This window comes from Dendropsophus ebraccatus, chromosome 7 (assembly GCF_027789765.1).
Source record: "Dendropsophus ebraccatus isolate aDenEbr1 chromosome 7, aDenEbr1.pat, whole genome shotgun sequence".
NCBI classification, from domain to species: Eukaryota; Metazoa; Chordata; class Amphibia; order Anura; family Hylidae; genus Dendropsophus; species Dendropsophus ebraccatus.
Window position 1 is genome coordinate 135,821,718 of NC_091460.1, and position 18,309 is coordinate 135,840,026.

General features: G+C 43.2%; 2 protein-coding genes across 4 annotated transcripts in view; one reads left to right on the plus strand and one right to left on the minus strand.

Moving 5' to 3' along the window:
* Positions 1 to 2,281, minus strand: part of NUDT6 (nudix hydrolase 6) — a 55,832-nt gene extending 53,551 nt beyond the window's left edge. Inside the window, exon 1 of the mRNA XM_069978577.1 lies at positions 2,262 to 2,281. The gene's annotated coding sequence lies outside the window, so the exon portion shown is untranslated. The remainder of the gene's footprint in view (positions 1 to 2,261) is intronic.
* AFG2A (AFG2 AAA ATPase homolog A) overlaps positions 1 to 18,309 on the plus strand; it is a 232,919-nt gene that overhangs the window by 27,528 nt on the left and 187,082 nt on the right. For all 3 annotated transcript variants that reach the window (XR_011364004.1, XM_069978570.1, XM_069978569.1), the window contains exons 8-9: positions 1,217 to 1,340; positions 2,276 to 2,531. Coding sequence is in view for 2 of the 3 variants with exons in the window: in XM_069978570.1 (XP_069834671.1) it covers positions 1,217 to 1,340; positions 2,276 to 2,531 (380 nt within the window). In the remaining variant the exon portion in view is untranslated. The remainder of the gene's footprint in view (positions 1 to 1,216; positions 1,341 to 2,275; positions 2,532 to 18,309) is intronic.

Consider the following 18,309-nt stretch of genomic DNA (forward strand, 5'->3'; position numbering starts at 1 on the left):
TGATGAACAATGGACACACTTGGAGAAAAACCATGACTAACCAGTTGTATTTGAAACGCATCAGTGTTTTAAAGAAATATGAATAAAGCATTGGAACTGTTTTAGAGCTGAAGAGAATATGTTTAGTCTTTTCAAATACTACAACTCTAAGGCTATGTTCAGACGCTGTATGACACTGGCCGTTCCGTGACCCAGCTGGGTCACGGAATGGCTGGTGTCAAATAAGATCATTCCCGCTGGTATTGCAGTATCAGCCGGATCATCTTTAGTGCCGCTGAATTCTGATGCAGGCGCATCTGTACAATGTCTGTGGTCTGTATAGGCAAACCAGCAGAATGGTGTGACAACATATATCACAGCAGGTCTGCGCCAGATCCATTGAGTTTAATGGACTGAATGTAATCTAAGGCTATGTTCACACGTGGTAAGACACTGGCCGGTGTCTGGGAAGATCATCCCGGATGATCTTTAGCGCCCCTGAATTCTGATGCCGGCGCTTCTGTGTGTTCCCGCTTCCGAATTCCCCGCTGAACACAATGGAGCTGACAGGGTGAACTGACAGGGTTTTCTGCGGCCGCTATTTAATGAATAGCGGCCACAGAAAACTGATTTACAGCAGTACCGGCTGGGATGATCTTCTCTGACACCAGCCGTTCCGTGACCCGGCCGAGTCACGGAACGGCCGGTGTCTTACCCAATTTGAACATGGCCTAAAGGGCTACTCCAGCGATTTTTATTTTTTTTTCCAACTCAGAAAATGCCAGAGATTTGTAATTTACTTCTATTAAAAAATCTCCAGTCTTCCAGTACTTATCAGCTGCTGTATGTCCTTTAGGAAGTGGTGTATTCTTTCCAGTCTGGAGAGCAGGAGAGGTTTTCTATAGGGATTTGCTGCTACTCTGGACAGTTCCTGACATGGACAGAGGTGGCAGCAGAGAGCACTGTGTCAGACTGTAGAGAATACACCACTTCCTGTAGAACATACAGCAGCTGATAAGTACTGGAAGACTGGAGATTTTTTATAGACGTAATTTACAGATCTCTGGCACTCTAACACCAATTAGATTGCACTGGAGTACCCCTTTAATGTCCACACACTCGTTTGTAATATTGCAGATTCTTAATTCCTTCTAATTTGTTCATGGAGTGTATTCTTGTATCCAATCGTAAATTTAATAATGCTATTGACAGCTCCTGCCATTGTTTTTTGTTCCAGTCTGCCTTCCATTATATTCATTGACGAACTTGATGCACTTTGTCCAAAAAGAGAAGGGGCGCAGAGTGAAGTGGAGAAAAGGGTGGTAGCCTCATTACTCACGCTCATGGATGGGATCGGCTCGGTAAGAACAATCAAACTGGGAAGTCGGGCTATGAGATGGAATTGCAACTGATGTCAGAAAGTTATATGGATTCGTAATTCACTTGTACAGATTTGTAAATGACTTCTATTTAAAAATCTGAAGTCATCCAGTACTTATTAGCTGCTGTATGTCCTGCAGGAAGTGGTGTATTCTTTCCAGTCTGACACAGTGCTCTCTGCTGCCACCTCTGTAAAGGTAAGAAATTGTCCAGAGCAGCAGCAAATCCCCATAGAAAACCTCTCCTGCTTTGGACAGTTCCTGACATGGACAGAGGTGGCAGCAGAGAGCACTGTGTCTGACTGGAAAGAACACACCACTTCCTGCAGGACATACAGCAGCTGATAAGTATGGGAAGACTTGAGATTTTAAATAGAAGTAAATTACAAATCTGTATAACTTTCTGACACCAGTTGATTTAAAAGAAAAAATATTGAAGCCCCGCCTCTAAATCTATACCTCTTTGCCCTTTTAAACCCGGTTGGTATTTTTTAGTGAAAGAGCTGGCAACCATAGGTACACTACTGCTACTGTATTATTAATAGGTACATATTAAATAACCAAAGCTTACCAATGCTTGCCATGGTGAATGGATATTTTTCCCATAGCTTTAGTATATTTCTCCATTATACTGTTATACAGTTGTAATATCATTGTGTACTATGGGGGAGATTTATCAAACATGGTGTAAAGTGAGACTGGCTCAGTTGCCCCTAGCAACCAATCAGATTCCACCTTTCATTCCTCACAGACTCTTTGGAAAATGAAAGGTGGAATCTGATTGGTTGCCGGGGGCAACTGAGCCAGTTTCACTTCACACCATGTTTGATAAATCTCCCCCTTTATCCATGTCCGCATATTTATTATTACTGATTATTACATTACATGAATATTTTATTTTACCTTTCCAAATTTAGGAAGAAAGTCAGGGCCAGCTGCTGATTCTCGGTGCCACCAATCGTCCTCATTCCCTGGACCCCGCATTACGTCGCCCTGGGCGATTTGACAAAGAAATTGAAATAGGTGTCCCTAATGCTCAGGGGCGCCTGGACATTCTTCAGCGGATACTTGTCAGTGTCCCCCATCAGCTAACAGAGGAGGAACTAGCAGATTTAGCCAGTAGTGCCCATGGCTATGTAGGCGCAGATTTGGCAGCTCTATGCAAGGAAGCAGGTAAGTCATGTTATGCTACATATTACTAAATTCACTCTTGATAATAGTTACTATTCATGTTCAATACATACATATATATATATATATATATATATATATGTTTTTGTGAACAGAATTGCTTATAAAACTTGAGGTAGTATCATCAGAACAAACAGTGACCTCTCAGCGATAACTTTGACACTTTAAAGAGACTCTGTCTGTCTGTTTATGGCGTCCTATCTCAGGATAGCATAAACTAGTGACAGAGAAGCTGAACAGAATGATGTATCACTTACATTGTTCTGTGCAGCTGATCCAGAGATCTCCTCCTGAATAACATGGACAATAAGCAGTCCTCTCCATTATTGCATGAGCCCAGTAGTCCTGGATATTCATGAGAAGCAGAAAACTCCGCCCACCAGCTGCTGATTGGCAGTTATCTATCCATGCTGTGTATAGGCAGTCACCTGTCAATCAGCAGCTGGAGGGCGGGGGGAGGGGTGTGGCAAGAATCCTATTCTCCTGCATATTAGGAGAACGGCTGAACAGAATGATGTAAGTAATACACTGATCTGTTAGGCATGTATTTCTCTAGTTTATGCTGTCCTCATTTAAGGTGGCATAAACCTAGTGACGGATTCGGATTCCCTTCAAGAATTTTTGATAAATTTAGTGCAGGGAAATGTCCTCATTTTGGATGGAAGTTTGCATCATTTCATGTAAAGAACATGTCAACAACTTTGCATATTTTGCTTTCTTTTTATTGTGAAGCAAATTATAATTTACCTCTATTTAAAAAATCTCAAGTCTTTCAGTACTTATTAGCTGCTGTGTGTTCTGCAAGTAGTGGTGTATTCTCTCCAATCTGACACAGTGCTTTTCTGCTGCCACCTCTGTCCATGTCAGGAACTGTCCAGAGCAGTAGCAAATCACCATAGAAAACATCTCCTGCTCTGGACAGTTCCTGACATGGCCAGAGGTGGCAGCAGAGAGCTCTGCTTGAGGCTGGAAAGAATAAACCAAGTCCTGCAGGACATGCAGCAGCTGATACGTAGTGGATTTTTTGATAGAAGTAAATTACAAATCTCTTTAACATCCCTCAAGTGAAGTCTTATCCTTGGTCTATTGTAGATACATAGAGAGTTAAGCTTGCAGGACTCACATCTGCTGCTTTACAATGCTGTATTAATTTACAGAACTGATTCATCGGCCCTCTGCCCCCAAGCAGGATATTAATCTCCCGAAGCGTGCGTGAATTTCTAATGTCATGAGAAAGATAAGCCTTGGCTTTTTTTTTTTTTTTTCAAAACCACTAGGAAATGTTAATAATCGAGCCGAGAACAAGCTGCGGAGATCGCTGGTTGGCAATCCAGGTTTCCTAATATAGGGATTTATTGCGACCGTGGCCTTCTAAGGCAGCCTGCGCAGCTGCATCAGGGTGAATGTAAATAGAGCCTGATTTCTTCAAGAAGAGGGATTCATGTGATTTGTTTAGAGTGGAAGGAAGTATTTAGTTTGTAATGCTTAAAATTAATCTTCAATATCCGCACGATCCGCTCACCATTTTGGCGTGCTGTTATAAAACACTGGGCCTCTGATGTGATAGCATCATGGGGGCCAGAAAGGTTTGAAGGCATTGTTTAAAGAGTAAGACTAGACAGTGAAAGTCTAATTGAATCCAGACAGGACTGTATTATTTGAAGGTTTATTATCATTTAGAGGAAGGAGGGGGGGGGATGGCAGCAACAGGAAAATGAATTACTAAACCTAGTTTTCTTTTTCTTTGCCGATATAGTCTTGTTGTTGTCTTAAAGAAATACTAGCATTGAGACGTTTTAGCATATCTTATCATTGTGGCGTCCCTATATTCTGTTATTATGAAGTGAATGTGCATATAACCAACTAGGTATTTCATTGTTAAGGATATACTGTCAGTAGGATTATGCTGTATGATATAAGAGTAGCATAAACTAGTCACAGAGAAGCTGAACAGAATGATGTATCACTTACATTGTTCTGTGCAGCTGCTCCATAGATCTCCTCCTGAATAACATGGACAATAAGTAGTCCTCTCCATTATGTGCATGAGCCCAGTAGTCCTGGATATTCATGAGAAGCAGATAACTCCGCCCACCAGCTGCTGATTGGCAGTTATCTATCCATGCTGTGTATAGGCAGTCAACTGTCAATCAGAAGCTGGAGGGCAGGGGGAGGGGTGTGGTAGGAATCATATTCTCCTGCATATTAGGAGAACGGCTGAACAGAATGATATAAGTAATACACCGATCTGTTCAGCATTTCTGTCATTAGTTTATGCTGCCCTCATTTAAGGCGGAATAAACCTAATGACAGGCTCCCTTTACGTTCTACACGCAAGAAGGCTAAACCATAAGCTTCTAGATGTAAAGATATAAACAATAATTATTATTAATTATTATTATTATTATTATTATTATTATTATTATTATATTATTTTATAATAATTTTATATATATTTAGCTGCCAGCAGTATTTGGACATTTTGTAACTTAGGAGGTTGTCCAGGAAAAATGAATACTTGGCCAGGCTGCCATGACTGCGGGGGAGACGTTGGTAATGTATACTTGCCTGTCCAGTTCCCCTGCTGCTGCTGCTGGATCCTTGGCTTCCTACTCTATACCACTTCCTGTGTTTTCAGAAAGTCCAGTGATGTTGCGCTCCCATAAGAAACAGCTGCTCAGTATAGAGTCAATGCTAAGCAGCCTTTGATGGTGGGAGCGCAATGTCATTGTATGTTATAAAAAAACACAGGAAGTGGTGCATTGTATTATTTGTGAGCCCTTTTAACGTCCGTCATCATAGTCAGTTACACATTTTTGTTTACACGGTTAGATGGGTAGCTGACTAGCAATCAGTCAACAAATGAGTAACCTCTCACCAGCCCTTTTGCTCGGGCCGATAATTGATAGTGAGTGCTCCTGCCTGCCAGCAATCCACCATGTAAAAGGACCTAAACGCCCATATAGTTTTTGTATTGTTAAAGGGCAACTCCGGCGTTTTTCTTTTTATAGCTTATTCAACACACATTACAAAGTTATATAACTTTGTAATGTGTCTAAATAAGCGGTCAGGCTCCGATCTCCCCCGGAAGTTAAATAAAGTATACATACCCGAGTACGGTCGACCCCGTCCTCTTCTCCCGGGAGCCATTTTGTGACTATGTCCTCACAGCAGGGGGCGGGCCAGGTCTACATGCGCATCGGCAGCCTTTTCTCTCCCTTTCACTTCACACGGACCCAGAAGTGAGGGAGTTCTGAAGACGTCGGCCGGAGGTGACGGAGTCGCGGGGGGATTCAAGTGCTGATCGTCACCGGAGGGATCATGAGTATGATCTGTGTGTGTGTCTGTGTGTTTTTTTTTTTTTTTTTTAGGTCCCACCGGAGTTGTCCTTTAAGGCTCCGTGTGCACGGAGCCTAAAGCATCACTAAATACTTTTTCATGGTTAAAGCCCCTACTACACGGGACGATCTCCAGGAGCAACCGAGCGCTGACCTATCTGGTCAGCGCTTGCTTGCTCCTCGTTCCCTGCTCTCTGCCGGCGTTATTACATGCAACAACAGCTAACGGGTAAATGCTTGGGGGGGGGGGGGGCCTGGTGGAGTTGCGGGGGCTCCCCAGAAGATCGGTAGATCTGCGCTGGAGCCCATAAGAGAGAGCTGCGGTCAGCTGATGCTCCTATTACATTGAGCGACGGCAGCAGATTGTGGCTCTCCACGTCGTTTGTCTTTCAACATGTTGAAAAACAATGAAAGAGAACAATCAGCCGACATTGTTCATGTCGGTTGATCGTTGCCTTTTATTACACTAAGCGATTATCACCCGTAATGGCCGATAATCAGCCAAAAATGGCCGATAATCGCTTTGTGTAATAGGACCTTAAGGCTATGTTCTCACGGAGTTTCTTTGCCTGCTTTTGGACAGTGAAACAACTATTGATTTCTCTTGAAGTCAGGTGTAAAACGATTTTTTTGTGCATACACACAGTGGGTGAGATTTATCAAACGTGGTGTGAAGTGAAACTGGCCCAGTTGCCCCTAGCAACCAATCAGATTCCACCTTACATTCCTCACAGACTCTTTGGAAAATGAAGTGGAATCTGATTGGTTGCTAGGGGCAACTGAGCCAGTTTTGCTTTACACCATGTTTGATCAATCTCCCCCAATATTCTTACAGCTGTAAAATTAAGTGGTGTGCCATTTTGGTCAGTATACCCAACCATATCAAGTGTATCTGCCATTTTGAAAAAACAGACAGGACAAAATCTGGAGTTTGTCAAGTTGCTGATCCATAGAATATAAGAATTTCAGTGTTGTAGCTGTGCGAGGTATTACTAGATTACATATGTTATCCATACCTGTAGGTTAAAGACCATTAGGATAGTCCATAAGTGGTCTTACATTGTGAAGGACAAGTTCATTTAGATGAGCCAGTTCCTTATTTTATGCAAATAAAATCTTTTAAAATGCCGAAAGCTTCGTCACTGCAATAATGAAGTGAAGGAATACTCGATACGTTTAACAACGCATGTCATGAGTGTGCCATAAAAATGAATGTTTCCAGTACAACTGGCCGGCATTTTCATTTTATTTTATTGTCTTTCACAAAGAACTAAACATAAGAAAGTAATGAAACACAGTCACATTCTTTCCGGTTAGTGGAAATCAGAAATAACTTTTGTCTCAGTTTGCAAATCGAATAAAGCTTGGATGTTTTCTGTCCAGGAGAATAGGAGAATACTGCTTACTGCTAAATAAAAATGTGTGTGTGTGTGTGTATGATATGTATGATATATATATATATATATATATATATATATATATATCAATGTGTGTATATATATATATATATTGCAGTTATGAATGAAAAAGGTTGCCTGAGATTTATCCTTTTTTATATTGTAGTATGATGATTATAGAAAAAAAAACACATAAGGAAAACTTTGGCTGCCACAGATATGGCTGCCTTATAATGCACAGAGCAGGGAGGGGACCATACGCGAACACGATCAACACTGCAATGTTAAAGGGGTTGTTCACCATTTTTTTTTTTCTCCTTCAAATCAACTGGTGCCACAGATTTGTAATTTACTTCTATTAAAAAAATCTCAAGTATTCCAGTACTTATCAGCTGCTATATGTCCTGCAAGTCGGGGATCTGTTCCGGTTTAGAGAGCAGGAGAGGTTTTCTATGAGGATTTTCTACTGCTCTGGACACTTCCTGAGATGGGCCGTGGTGGTCTCTTCCATGCACCTATCAAAAAGCTTTTTTCTCTCAGGTTAAGTGGTGGATAAAGTATTATGTTTCCCCACTAGGTGTCAGTGTTTCTTTTAGTTACATGTATTGCACAGCTGAAGTAAGTCATGGGTTAATATTTTATATTGTACCATGTGTTTCATGCTGACCACTAGGAAGTGCTGTTCCTCTCTTAACCTATCCTCTTAAGTCTTTATCCTGTATACACTCATCCCCAATACTCACAGGCAGGCATACAGAAGGCCCCTGTAGGAGCAGTTTTACTGGTGGAGGAAGTACAGTCAGTCTTGTCCAGATTCTCATGGAGGAAGGACACAAAATCAAACAGTTCCTGCAGAAGTTAAGCCAGGGCCTGGCTAATGCCAGGTCCCGTGTCAGGGAAGAGAGCAGTTAAGTCTAATCGCGAGTGTGAACAAATGCAGTTACAGACCAACACTTCTCCTACAACTACCACTATGTTTATTATGCATTGCTAAGCACACCCAAGGGAGAGTAGTCACCAAGAAACACCCTGACCCATGCCAGAAACACATCAGAAAAGAGCAGGGCAGTATCCTGACAAGATAGGAACAAGTCTCAGTAGGACAAAGCAACCAGTATACATGGTCTACGTATCCTACTGCGCAGTGCCGATAACTGGGAAACCTTGGACACCTAGCCACACCCAGATAACCACAGCTAAGACTCGTACTACCCTACTGGGATGGGTTCTACGCTACAAGAGGGCAGGAGGTGGTAAGACAGTGTCTAAACATGAGTACGAGTATCACTTCACTCAAGATATATTTACTAAAAGTTCAGGCAAAATACACAACTACACTCGTTTGTGGCTCCTCTGGCAAACTCCTTTCCTCTGCTCTACTCTAAACCCTACAAGCACTGCTACAATTACCTCTCTTACTATTCTCAAGCATCTCCTATAAGCACTGTGGTTAAGCACTCAAGTGTGTGTAAAGATTTATTCTCTGTGAAACCGTGTACTAAAACTTGCAAAGCACTACAGTAAAGCTGTTATATTTTTATGCTAACGGAAATCTGTCATCTTCTGTCTGCACCGGCACCTATACACACACAACCGCACACCTTGGGTTATTTTTCCCTTTCTGTGGGTGGGGTACCGACAGTCTGGGTGGGTTAGTTGCCACTCAGGACTACCGTGACCAGGTTACCGACCATTTGGGGAACACTACCGGCCATAAAAAAACAAACAAGTACCAACATCACACCTGTGTGCTGGACTAGCGTCACGACACTAACATTGGATTGGAAACACAGAAAGGCTATGTTCACACACTGTTGAAATTGAGGGCATGGCCGCTATTTAATGGCAAATAACGGCCGTTGTTTTAAATAGTGTCAATTATTTGCTATTAAATGTCGGTCATCTATTCAATTTCAACAGTGTGTGAACATAGCCTTTCTGTGTTTCCAATCCACTCCTTGTCTTGGTTTCAAAATACTGAGCAAAAATACAGCGCAGGGACATAGGCTTCAGGTTATTTTACTTTCTTTCATTCTCCTTTTCTCTGCATCCTGTCCTGTTGACTATAGACTTTTCGCTGAATACCTGGAAGGAAAGTCTACCTTGTTGCGCTTTCTTACATGTGAGTGAATGGCTGATGTGCTCATAAACAAATTCAGGCAAATATCCTTTGTAGTCTTGAGCAGCAGCAGATGTTCCCTGAGCTGCAATTTGGAGTTTAACTTAAGACGCAAATTCATTTTGTCGCTAACACAATGAAATGTCGCTTTATGGAAATTTTTCCTGTCCACACGTATTTGACTGGAAGCTATAGGATATTTTCCTCTTTCTCATTTTGTCTCAACTTACTGGAAACCCAACGATAGATCAGGTTAAATTAGGAGACCAATAAAGCTACCTTGTGGGCCATTCAAGAAGCATAATGTTAGAGACTTTAAAGGGGTATTCCACTCAAACATAACATTTTGATATATTGCTGCCCATGATGAGACTAACAATTCCTTCCAAACTTGTTTTTATCTATTCAGTCTTCTTCCCCCAGTTCTCAGCTGCTGCTTTCTGCTGAAGACACAAAAATCTGTGTGAGAGATTTTCTCTCTGTCTCCCCCTCCCTTCTGAGACAGCTGATGTAAACTAGTTTCTGGCGGGCTTTATCTGCAACTTTGTAGCTTCTTTGTAATGCTTTGAAGGTTTTTCTAAGGTCAAGTTGCTGATGAACTCACTGTGATTATCCTTTCCAGCATTACAAAGAAGCTACAATTTTGCAGATACAGCCTGCCAGGGACTTGTTTACATCATCTGTCTCAGAAGGGAGGGGGGATTTTTGTGTTTTCAGCAGAAAGCAGCAGCTCAGAGGTGGGAGAAAGAGACAAAATAGATGACAAGAAGCATAGAATGAATTGTTAGTCTCACCATGGGCAGCAACATATCAAAAGTTATGTTTCAGAGGAATACCCCTTTAAGGCTATGTTCAATCAACATAATTCCTTGGCCGTATTTCGGCTATAATTCCTATAATATGGTCGTATTTTTGGCTCAAAATGACATCTGGGATGCAGCCAAAAAAAGACGTGTGAATGTTGCCTAAGACTATGTCACTCAACGTACTTTTTATGAAAAGAGCGGCTGTTGTTTTAAATTTACACAACGGACCTTCTTTTCATAATGAAATGCTTTGCATTGAAGTCAATGCAAACAGTGACTGTTGTTCGTGCAGTGTATTGAGCAGCGGCTGTTGTTTATACGTTGTGTGAACATAGCCTAAAAGTGTAGAAATCACAAGTGCGACCACTCAGAAGTCCGGCTATTTTTATAATCCGGTAGGGGGGAATTTCATAACAAGTTCAAACTTACCTCTCCCCGTGCCTGCGGTGAGCTGTGGGACCGGCCTCGGGACCCCCCCAGGCTCCAAGATCTCCGGCACTGCACCCGTCATGACCCGGCTGATGGACTGGCCACTCCAGTCACTCATTGGCTGAGCAGCCAGTCCATTAGTCAGGAAAGTCGTGACCTCACCACTACTTGGGGGTAAAATACTTTTAACAGAGATCTCAAGGCCGCTCGCGTCAGGCACGGGGAGAGGTAAGGTCGTACTCGTTACCAAATTTCCCCCCTGCCGGCTGCCTTGTTGGGCCCAGGCCTGCTTGAGTTTTGGGATGTTTCATACATATTTTTCATGATTTTTCATGACCTTCTGTTGTCTCCATCGTCACACGCTGGGGGCTGTTGGCAATCCCACGTTATGGCTGCACAAACAGTAGAACTTCCTGCCCCATAAAGAATTCTGAAAGTGTGCACATCCACCCACGTAACCTTTCACCAGCCAAAAACACGTCCCAGTTCCTAAGGACTTTTCTAAGTTGTCAAGAGCGGCATTCATATTGAACGCCGGGATAATTGCATTTTAGGAAACCATAATTGTTCAGAGAAGAATTATGCCTCCTTACAAAATGTAGAACACATTACAGACATCCAAATAAATCCGAGGCTACCAGGAAAGAGAATGAGCAAACCACAAAACCACATCCTCATTCTGTAGGGTAACCTAGGGCAAATGGACAAGTATTAAAGGAAAGAGCAGATTTTCGAGTGATTGCAGCTAGTAAATATTAAATCCAGACCTGAACAAGAGACTTGGAGGGGGTTAGAGAATTATATCTGTATTTTAAGGATTGCAAACTTTTCTGGAATGCAACAGTAAACTTCATTCTGGATGTTTCCTTCCTAATACATCTGCTGGTTTATATAGTTTACCTTATAGCTGGATGAGTTACGAGAGACCTTGGATAACCTTAGCAGATAGGATTCAGTAGGCATAGAAAAAAAGAAGATCTCAACAAGTAAATGATTAGCTCAATGGTCTTGGTCCTAGTATGTTCAAGAGTGTGGGAAGAGCCCATCATCAAGAGGAATTTATCAGTAGGCCATCTCTCTTCAAGGATATAAGACGCCATTAAAGTCTTGAGCTGGTAGATGAATTTGCATGGTATGTAATGAGTACGTATCACTTTTCACTCCAGTATAGTGAGGGGTGTACAGAGGTTTCACACGGCCCTGTGCACTGTTTTTGCAAAAATAATACTTTGAAGAAGTCTAGGCAGTAAGAATAAGGGCCAGTTCACACAGAGTAAAGTTTGACACGGAGGCTGGCGGGATTCCGCAGCGGAGAGTTCTGCCGGTTTTACTTCATGTGAACTGGCCCCAAGGCAAGGTTATGGTTCGATTATGGTACTGGATTGGGATAATGTCTAGCATCTATTAGGACAATATAAGGAAGGTAAGTATGGTCTGCCAATGGAGATATGATTCTCAACCGTATTTGGCCTTCTAAACAGGAAGGTGAAGCCCCTGGATTCAGGTGAACACACAGAAGACAAGGAATCCTTCAGATGATAAAATTCAATCAGTTTGTGAGGAACATATGGATAGTGCCGCTTTCCATATTTATAAGTTCATCCAGCCGGAAAGTTGAATTGGGCTCTATGGCTCTGGCTATGGCTCTATCTCATCAATGGTAATCATTAGAGATGAGCGAACCTGGAGCATGCTCGAGTCCATCCGAACCCGAACGTTCGGCATTTGATTAGCGGTGGCTGCTGAACTTGGATAAAGCCCTAAGGCTATGTGGAAAACTTGGATATAGTCATTGGCTGTATCCATGTTTTCCAGACAACCTTAGAGCTTTATCCAAGTTCAGCAGCCCCAGCTAATCAAATGCCGAAAGTTCGGGTTCGGATGGACCCGAACCCGGTTCGCTCATCTCTAGTAATCATTAAGATAGCATGACTAATCACTGGGTAAGGGTAAGTGCACACTACGGAATTTCCGCTAAAATTTCCGGCGGCTTGAAGTTCTGCCTGTCCCATAGACTCAATGATATTCTGAAGCACAATCTGCGGTCCCCCCCAAAGAACTGACATGTGAAATTTCCACGCAAATTTCGTAGTGTGCACATACCCTTAGAGCTGAAGTGAGCATCATATAGCGTAAGACATTCTGTCCTGAGGCCTACTGAGGGCCCTGCTGCGCAAGTGGACTGGTGGGCACACACCAATAGATAGGTGTCATATTGGAAGACCAGTTTAAATGTTATTAACTGGCATCAAAGAATAAAGTTGCGGCACTCACTGATGGGAGTAAAAAAAGACCTTTATTCCATATCGGGTCAGAGAGTGGAGACTCGGGCGAGGGACCATTTCAAGCATCACCTGTGCGATTTGTCAAGGCCTTGACGAAGCACACAGGTGTTGCGTGAAACTGTCATGGAGCAAGAATAGGAGAAATGGTTCCAGGACAACCATTTTATGTTCAAAATATTGTATCTCTATGGAAAACTAGTAACTGGTTCTGGGGCCCCCAACAAAGCATCCCAGAATAATCCTTGGTCCGGTAAGACCGTTGGCACGGCCCCATCCCCATCGAGCGAGCTGTCCCGCTTCCTCTGATGATAATCAATTGAGTGGGTGGGCTGGCTGGCTCATGTCATGGGGGGGCTCCAAACGGTGCTCCAGACCAAGGAGTACACTGCTAACAGCACAGGAACAGCGCAGAGGAGAAAGATAATAGACATACCATCCTCCTTGGTGACCCGTGTGCATTAGGGGGCTATCAGTTGGTTAGATTTGTCTACCCTGCTAATAGTTCCCCTTTAATACTTTGGTTCTTACCAGTAAAATGCCTGCTTTTATTGGTCAGATCATCCGGCTATTCGCACGTGTCTGGACTGTCTGTAGCATTGTATGTTGATCATGTTTTCAAGTTACAGTGGTCCAGGAAAGACCATTGTATGTGGAAAATATTGTAACCTGAGGCCGTTGTACCTTGAGGAATCCCTGCACTGACGTTTGACAGCCTAGAATCTATTGGAAACCCTGTATCCGCATGATTGATCAAGCACTGACCAATATAACAGTCTCCTTGCATTTTCCAGGGAGAAGGCTATAGCAACGCGATGAGCACACTTCTAGTCGCCTTTCTCCTGCCTTGATGATAACATTTTGTTAATCGGAGCTGGGAACAGAAATATTTAGCAAAGTACTCCAATGCTCATCGCTTAAATAGGGATCATGACTGTACAGTTTTTTGCATTATTGCAAACCCTAATAGGCAGTCTAGTGAAAGACAAAATTGCATTGTTATTTTCCCTTATGAGACCTGTGCCATAAAGCCCCTATTACATAGGCCGATCAGTGCGAGCAAGTGAGGACTGACCTGTCAGGTCACCACTCACTTGCTCTTCCTTCCCTGCTCGCTGACAGTGCTATTACATGAGCGGGTAAGTTCAGAGGGGGCCACGGGAAGGTGCAGGATGGACTCCATGGACGATCTTTAAATCGTTCGGTGAGCCACGTCTGCTGCCGCCGCTCTTGTTGCACGGAGTGACGGCAGCATATCGTTGCTATATAGTCATTAGTCTTTCAACATGTTGAAAGACAACGATCAGCCGACATCATTCATGTCGGCTGATTGTGGCCTTTTTTTACACAAAGCAATTATCGGTAATAATGGCTGATAATCGTCAAAATACGGCCAATAATCGCTTTGTGTAATAGGGCCTTTAAAGGAAACCTTTCAACCCGACACCCGAGGCAGAGCCTGCCTGACCCACCAGTAAAACCCTGGATACTTACCCCGCCCGGCAAGTTCCACTCCGAAAGCCGGTCCCGATGCGGAGAATTCGCCGTCCGCCGGTCTGCGCGCGCGATTTGTAAATCATAAGTGGTGAGTCTGACGTCTATAGGAAATCACTGCTCCAGTGTGACTTGCAGGACGGGGTAAGTATCCGGGGCTTTACCAGGGGGTCGGCTCATCCCTGGAATTATTCATTCCCTTTGAAAAATAGATCCATGGGACAACCACGTCTGTATGCAATATTTTGGTTGTGCACGGTTTTGCACGTGTAATTTAGTAGGATTATGGATCTTACAGTTGACATATGATTTTCGTCTGGGAAGAGAATACAAGTGCACGCACATCCGAGCTTTGCTGCGGGTTTGTTGTGGTGTGTTATACAGCCCGATGCATCTTATTAGGTTTTGTGTGGTTGGGTTTCAGCAGTGGAGTGATGTGGGAGGAGAGACTTCTGATTATGAAAACAGGAAAATACACGCTCTTATTCCCTGTCTGCTTTTTATTATCGTTCAATGTAAAAAAAATCTTTCCAGCTAAATGATGACCCCAGAAGTGGCTTGTGCACGCACATTTTACTCCAATGACTTCAGGCTTTGTTTGGAAAGCTTTGATCACTCATTCACCGATTCGGAGAGGGGAAACGGAATTTTAGAAACATAAATAGATCACAATTTCTTTAGTTTTTTTCGTGGGTTTAATAATAATAACACAATAGGGAAACAGCCTGCTCTTGGAGATTTATAGTTCATGTGTGTTTAGATACAAGCATGCATTGGTTTTATTTGGAAGTAAATCGGTTTGATAAGGCTTTCACCTCTGTTATGGTAATGGCATGTCGCTAGAATCGTGGGATACGCACTGATCTTGAAAATGTAGGGGCCACAGTGCTGCCTTCGGGCCCTATTACGCAGGCTTACTTGGTACACGGGCCGATGAAGGCCTGATCAATATTGTATACAAGTGCTGATCTGCTACTGGGCCCATTGGACGGCTCAATAATGATTTAGCAAGGGCTGCACAGACATCGTTAGCGATGTCCGTACAGGCCTTACCCAATCAGTAAATACTTCACCTGCCCATGCTTCTGGTCTTATCCTGTGATCTGCATACGTCCTGGCACAGCGCGCTGTAGCTTCAGAGCGGCCTTTCTTAGCCAATTAATGGCCACAGCGGTCCTGGCCTGTGATTGGCTGAGCGGCCTGTCAGCTCAGACAGGCCGTTCTGAAGCTGCGGTGCCAGGATGCATGCCGAGCACAGGAGAAGACCGGGAACATGGACAGGTGAAGTATTAATTGTTTGGGCAATCATCAGATGATTTTAGGTCTGGGCCTAAAGAAACCTAAAGGCCTAAAGCCTAAAGATTGTTGTCTCTATTATACGGAGCGATAATCGACTGAATCGGGCTGATTATCGCTCGTGTAATAGGGCCCTAAGCAAGTAGATGTGTGTATATCATTTAGGGAGCCTATTACAGGAATGGACATCACGCTGGCAGGGCTGCACAATCAATCACTGGACCATTTATGCAGCCTGGGCATCCATTAGATTGCAGGTACACCCAAATTTGGCCACAATCCAAATAAAATAAAATGATGTTCCTGCGGCCGATGGTAATATCAGCTGCAGGAACATGCCAAACAGCGGCCGTTGTTTATACCTAGTGTGAACATAGCCTGAGTATGTACTATGGTGGGTAACCCTCCTATTCTGTACAGACAGTATTTATTTCTACAAGGAGAAGTATTTCTAGTCAAAACTAAAAACCTGCACAGAATATTTTATTGTAATACGACTAAAGCGGTTTGGTTGGTTTTCCAGCCGTGGCCGTGGTAATAATTTGCATTCATGTAGTGAATACGATGGCCTGTGTAGCGTTAGAACTTGTCTGCCATTGCCATTGGGCTTCTTAAAATAATTAGCTGAAAAATCTGATCTGCGGTCACAATAGGGAAGATATTTGTAGCATTTCCTTTGCCTGAAGACTGCTGCTCTCTCTTTCTTCTCCAGCTGGCCTCCTGGAATGTTTTTATTGATATTGTACCGTATCCTGTTCATTATGAATGTGCCACATTACAGGAAGTCGGTATTGCAAATATTTGTGATTCTGTAAGCGAGCCTGGGGAGTTCCAGCAGGTGTTCATGCCCTTTTATAGCTCTCCAGTCTCTCAGTGTAGGCACCAGATGCTACGTGGTACGGCTATGTCAGGTTAAAGAACATCAGCTCTCGTTACCAGGATTTAGGAAGTGATGTCCAATATACATCAACAGCAATTTTTTTTCCATTGATTTCTACTTCTCTATCTCTGCAAGAACACAGCTGGGCACGTAGGCCTCATTCACACATTCAGTGATTTTTCTGGGCCGCAAAACCTCCCGCTATTTTTTCTCCGTGATCCGTGGAAAATCATCCGTAATTGCATCCGTTTCCGTATCCGTAAAATGTGAATAGTACTAGTTTACATAGATTTGATCTGTGCTTTTTGTGGCGGAAAAAAACCCAAACAGATCCCATAGACTTCTATGGCCTTTTTCACACGTTCCATCAAGTTGTCCGCAATTGCGGATCCGTAGACACGGTTCAACTTAGATCGCATTGATTTATATTGAGCTATTCACACAGTCCGTGTTCATTTTGATCCGTAATCCGTTCCATAAAAAAAAAAAATGTCCTAGTGCGGATTGTGATAGCGGTACGGATTACCAATAGAAGTCTACGGGATCTGTATTTTTTAAATCTGTGACATCCAAAAAAACACACAAGTCAAATCTATGCAAGCTAGTACTATTCACATTTTACGGATAAGGAAACAGATGCAAATACGGATGCTTTTCAATGGATCACGGAGAAAAAAAATAGTGGGAGAATTTGCAGCCCACAAAATCACTGAATATGTGAATTAGGCCTATTGGTAATCCGTACCGCATTCACAATCCGCACTAGAACATATGTTTTTTTGTTTTTTTTTTGCAGAGGGATTACGGATCAAAATTAAAACGGACTGTGCGAATAGCCCAATATAAATCAATGTGCTCTAAGTTGAACCGTGATTACAGATCTGCAATTACGGACAACTTTACGGAACGTGTGAATAAGGCCTCACATGATCCGTGCTGCGATCCGTGCCGCGATGACTGGAAAGGGACCGCAGCACGGATCCCCTAAAGTTAAGCCCACCCCGCCGCCCAGCAGCAGAGATGACAGGAGCACAGAAGACAAGTACTCGCCTACTCCCCCCGTACTGGCTGGCTTACATGTTCACTGGCATGGGGGAGTAGGCGAGTACTTGTCTTCTGTGCTCCTGTCATCTCTGCTTCCGGAATGGGGGCAGCAGGGGGTGGGTTGCGGCACTGATTGTGTGAGTGGCTGCATTTACTTGAATGGTTCCTAAAATTGTCCGTGGTCGCGGATCAGTACTCGTCTGCTGTGACTTTACAAGGCACAATGAATCAAGCAGCTGGGCCGCATAAACAGTCACTGTACTGTAATGTTTATCCAGCCATTTAAATTTATTGCTATCGACTGCACATCCACTGTTCACACAGAAAGATGTGTGGCCGTAAGTGATATATTTTCCCGCTCCTCAACTGATCGCTGTCAATTCTACATGGGCCAATTGGCTAATCGACAAATCCTCCACTCCAAACCCTGGGTAAATTGGGCGCAGGTCCAAGATAGGCAATATACATAAGAATAGAACTGAAAAGTTTTTATTAAAATAATGACACAACGCGTTTCGAAGTCGTGCTGACTTCTTTCTCAAGTGTCTCATACAAAATGTATTCTAAGATCTATAAAAAGGGGAAGTGCACATGCTCAGGAGGAGCTTAGGCACAGGTGATCTCTAATTACATGCAAAAAAACGCCCACACAGGGTGCACCACTACATCAGCCTA